The sequence below is a fragment of the Rhea americana genome, unplaced genomic scaffold (genome assembly GCF_003343005.1).
Source record: "Rhea americana isolate MKP2758 unplaced genomic scaffold, rheAme1 scaffold_423, whole genome shotgun sequence".
In the NCBI taxonomy this organism is placed as follows: domain Eukaryota; kingdom Metazoa; phylum Chordata; class Aves; order Rheiformes; family Rheidae; genus Rhea; species Rhea americana.
Genome location: NW_028186561.1, coordinates 11437 through 16048, shown reverse-complemented (window position 1 = coordinate 16048; position 4612 = coordinate 11437). Strand labels below are relative to the sequence as shown.

At 51.4% G+C, this 4612-nt stretch overlaps 1 protein-coding gene across 1 annotated transcript in view; it reads left to right on the top strand.

The window, feature by feature from the left end:
* Window positions 1-4612, top strand: part of PDE4B (phosphodiesterase 4B) — a 191900-nt gene that overhangs the window by 180971 nt on the left and 6317 nt on the right. The window contains exons 9-12 of the mRNA XM_085315232.1: window positions 838-931; window positions 2990-3168; window positions 3801-3899; window positions 4036-4200. Coding sequence (XP_085171358.1) covers window positions 838-931; window positions 2990-3168; window positions 3801-3899; window positions 4036-4200 — 537 coding nt within the window. The remainder of the gene's footprint in view (window positions 1-837; window positions 932-2989; window positions 3169-3800; window positions 3900-4035; window positions 4201-4612) is intronic.

Genomic DNA, 4612 nt, shown 5'->3' with positions numbered 1-4612 from the left:
GCCCGCCCCGCGTCCCTCCTGCCTTGCGTGGGCGGCGGCGCCGAGCCCTCCAAAGCGCCTGAGGCAAACGCTCTGCTCTCCGTGTCCTGGGGCTACATCGAGGTGGGTTAAATCCCGGAGGGCTGTGCGCGGCTGCTCGCGCACTGCGTTTCTTGGGTAAAATCCCTATAAAGAAAACATGCTCTCTAAGTGGTTATTTRTACGTGCTGTGTGGCAAGGCACTAACCTGTGTGTGTGCTACCTCTGCAGCGTAYATGTGTGTGAATTATTTTTTCCCATTTGGCAATTTGTTTTTTTTGCAGGATAAAATGATACTGCAATAAAAATATGTGATTAGAAAATCGGGAGGATCATATTGTGTATGTCTGGGTGAAAAAGTGCTTAAATCCAGCATTTTACTGTAATGATCCAAGCATGTCTTCAGGCTTATGGTATATTTTTCCTCTGTTATATGCAATTATTTTTTACTTGCGTGCTTCAAAATGGAGCAAACTTGTGTTTTGAAATAGTGAACAAAATAAGGTTATAGGATGTGGAATTAAACTAGTAACAGACTTTGATGRTTCAGCTAAATTACCTGAAACATTATCTTCTCATTTGTTACAGTGAAAACTAATATGTATCTTTGGAGGAAAGTCATTCTGTAGTTTAATATATTGAACAGAARTATCTAGTCACAATGGTGCTGAATAGCATCTAAATTAAACAGTATGTTGCTGACTCTGTTCCAAGTATCTCCTTAATTTTTGCTTTGGGCACTTGCGGTTCGGTCAAAGCCGGGTTAATTCGGAAGAGCACCCTGGAAAACGCGCTCTGTGTGTGTGCTTCCCCCCGCAGTTCAAGCGGATGCTGAACCGGGAGCTGACCCACCTCTCCGAGATGAGCCGCTCCGGCAACCAGGTGTCCGAGTACATTTCCAACACCTTCCTGGGTAAGGCGCTGCAGCGCGCGGCGGGCGGCCCCGCGCCGCCGGCCCTCCCCGCGGGCCTCTCCCAAACCTCTGTAGCCGCTCGCTCCCTTTCGCTGCCGAGCCGGGSCCCCTCCAGAGGTGCTTGCAGAAGGAGCGTCCCGCCTGCCGCGAGGCGCGTCGGAGCTGCCAGGATTGCTGCCGTGCGTTGAGTTAAGAAGTCAGGTGTTTCCAGGACTGGGCTCTGCATTTACAAAGCGCGCTAAGGAGGAAGGGTGCCATTTGCAGTGCATTTGGGAATTTGTGCCCGTTCTCCTTTCGAAACGAAGCTTAAGGCAGAGCCGTGGCGCAGGCYGGTGGTGCCGGTGCCGGCGGCCCCGGTGAGGCGCCCGGTGCCCGCGCGGGGCGCCGGCGGTCCCTGCCGCCGCGGGGGCCCGGTGTGCTCGCGGCCGCCCGCCGCAGCCTCCGCTCGGGGGCCGAGGACGGCGCCTCTAGGTCTGCGTCGCGGGCGAAGCGAGAAGCTGGGGGGTTGCTGTTGGCCCCCTCCCAAAAGCGACGGAGCCGCGCGGCCCTGGCACGCGTGCCCTCGGCGCCGCCGGGGTCCGCAGGGCCCAGGGAGCCCGCGCCGGCGCCGGAGGCAGAGAAGCCCCCGCGGGCCCGTTCGTTGCTGGCTGCCGAAAGCAGSCAGCGTGCTCCGTTGCCTACCTGCTAAGCGCTAGGAAAACTCCGGTTCAAAGTTACGGTTGTTTCGTTGGCGTATTTAGCCATGTTAACACATTATACCGCTTTCTGTGTTAGCATATAGAAGTGCTACTCTGTGCTCTACATGGAACAAAATTACGTAGGCTGCAGCTGTACCATTGTCCCTTTCTCCAAGGATTTTGGCTACTTTGTGATCTCTGTATTCTCCCCGGAGGCTAAGGGTGAGAGTAACGCCTACGGGAGTAACTCCCAGGAACCCCCCGTACGTCGGAGGGGTTCGTCGCAGGACACACAATCTGCGAGGGTCCCCGGTGAACAGATCGGAGGTGTGCGGTTGGGAATCCCCGTTTCGTGGTGCCTTAGCGTTAGTCATGGCTAGGGAGATGGTAGCCGGGCAGCCCTGCTGCTCGGCGGCCGCRCGGGGAAGCACCCCCGACGGCAGCGTGCCTGTTGCTGTGAATAACGGCTTCCTCCTTAATTGCAGCATTGCAGGCACACTGCTAGTTCTTATTTCAGGGATTTTTAATTAAGCTAAGGGAAAACAACCAATGCCTCATCCGTCCAGAGCTCCTCAGATCTGCAGAGGTGCAAAGAGATCATAGCAGCCTACTTTAAAGGTTCATGAAATATGGCTAATGTGCCAGTAATGAGCYGCTGCTTCTCCATGTTAATCCGGTAAATAAATCGCTTGTGAAGGCAGTGACTAGCCTGTGTGGATGGACTATTTTTTAAAACGCATTTCCGCAGCCAAGCTCTACCCCAGCAGGTACCTYTTTGCTATGTGCTGGTATTGCTGCAATCTCTAGACACGCTTGACAGTAGAAACATGCCCCGTGAATCATGTGTTACTTTTTTTAGTAGATAGATGTGTTATATAGGGCAAACCTTTAATAAATCGATGACACCGATTTGTAGCTGGGTTGATGTTTTGAGAGCCGGAGTATGGAGATGAGCTTGGCCCTGATAGATACCAGCAGCATGAATCGGAAAATACTTAGTGCTTTACTGAGGACAAATGTGTTGTTAGAATGTATATTTTATTTTGCTGAAAGTAGTTAACAAATGCAGCTGAGACCTTTAAACGTAAGCAGAGCCGAGTGGCGTGGAGCCTGTCAGGGAGGGCGGTGCAGCGCGGGAGGCGGGCGGCGGGCAGAGCTCGGGGCGGCCGCCTGCCTGCCGCGGGCCGGCGGAGCTGCGCTGCTCTGCCGCGCTGAGCCGTGCTCGGCGCAGCCCCCGCCTTGGAGAGGCCCCTGCGGAAGCACGCAGGCCCGCAGGACCGGCCGGCCGGCGGCGATGACGGTCCCCTGGGGCGGGTGCTTGAGCGGGGCTCGCAGCGGGCGCCCTGCGCGCGCCGCTGACCCTTTTCCCCTCTGCCCCCAGACAAGCAGAACGATGTGGAGATCCCTTCGCCCACGCAGAAGGACAGAGAGAAGAAGAAGAARCAGCAGCTCATGACACAGATCAGTGGAGTGAAAAAATTAATGCATAGTTCAAGCTTAAATAACACCAGCATTTCCCGATTTGGTGTGAAAACAGAAAAAGAAGACCATCTGGCCAAGGTAGGACAGACTCTTAGGGTCCAGCGGCTGGTATCTGTGCTGATGCTGAGGAGGAGAGTCAGGGTAATCCTGAAGCAGGGAATAGACTGGATCAACTGCCCCATTTGTAAAGTCAGAATCTGTATCCCCTAAGGGATGTGACTCTTGCAAATATTGTAGTTAATGGTGTTAGACCCTAACAGCATATTCTTAAGCGTATGCAGTCCTTGAAAATGCTGTTAAAATAGTAAAAACTGAGGTGAAGGCTAAGGAGAATAATTATGAAATACAGGTCCATCTAAAAGCACCGAGTGCAACGAGTGGCTGCGAGGCCTTCGTTCCAGGAGGGCCCTTTTTTCCGCTCCCCAGGAGTATATATATATAACAAATATTCTCCTGTCGCACAGTGAAATGTGTTCTCCTTGTACGAGTGATTTGACATCAGCCCTTCACAGTTACTCGATGTTCCTGTGCTCTCATAAGTATGTGTGCTCATGCACTTATGTAATTACCAACAATTAAGGTTTAATTCTCATTTTTTCTAACTCTTGGAAATTGGAAAAGACTTAGTGAAAGTGATAAATGCAGAAATGTCTTGAAAAATATGTACATATGTTAAAATGTTTTAACTGTTCTCTTTGTTGTTTCAAAAGGAACTGGAAGATCTGAATAAGTGGGGTCTCAACATATTTAATGTCGCAAGGTATTCCCACAACAGGCCCCTCACCTGCATTATGTATGCTATATTTCAGGTTAGTGATTCTGTGATCCCATGTGCTCTTTCTCTGCAACACTATTACGATTTCTAATTCCTTTCTGTATTGCTGCCTTCTGCGGTGACACATCCGTATTTGATACATAYATATACTCTGAACGTTTGCCGTGCAGGAGAGGGATCTGCTGAAAACGTTCAAGATCTCGTCGGACACGTTTGTGACGTACATGATGACTTTGGAAGACCACTACCACTCCGACGTAGCGTACCACAACAGCCTGCACGCGGCCGACGTGGCCCAGTCCACCCATGTCCTGCTGTCTACCCCGGCGCTGGATGTGAGTTACCCTGCCCTGAGCTAAGGGCTTCGCGCTGGGCTTCCTCATGTGTTCGTGGGGGATGGTTTGAACGGCTGTTAAAAAATGCTGGACTGTCTGTGAGCACAGGAGAAGAGTCTTAGGCTGAGCCTGTCCCCTGCAGCACTCAGCCTTGCGGAAAAGTGCAGCGCGCTGACTCCCCTTTGAGCGTTCAGTTCACTGCCAGGGAAGTCACCATGAAGAAGTGTCARCAGCAGCTTGTCTTTAGTCTCTGTCCCATCTGAAGGTGCACATGCTGCTCGCAGACTCTTTTGAGTAACTGCTTGGTCCTCAAAAAACTAATTTAAAAGCACAAAGCATTTGTTTTTCTAAATCAGCCTCCCAAGCTGTTGAGAGAGAAAATGACTTTTTTTTTTTTTTTTTTTTTTTTTTT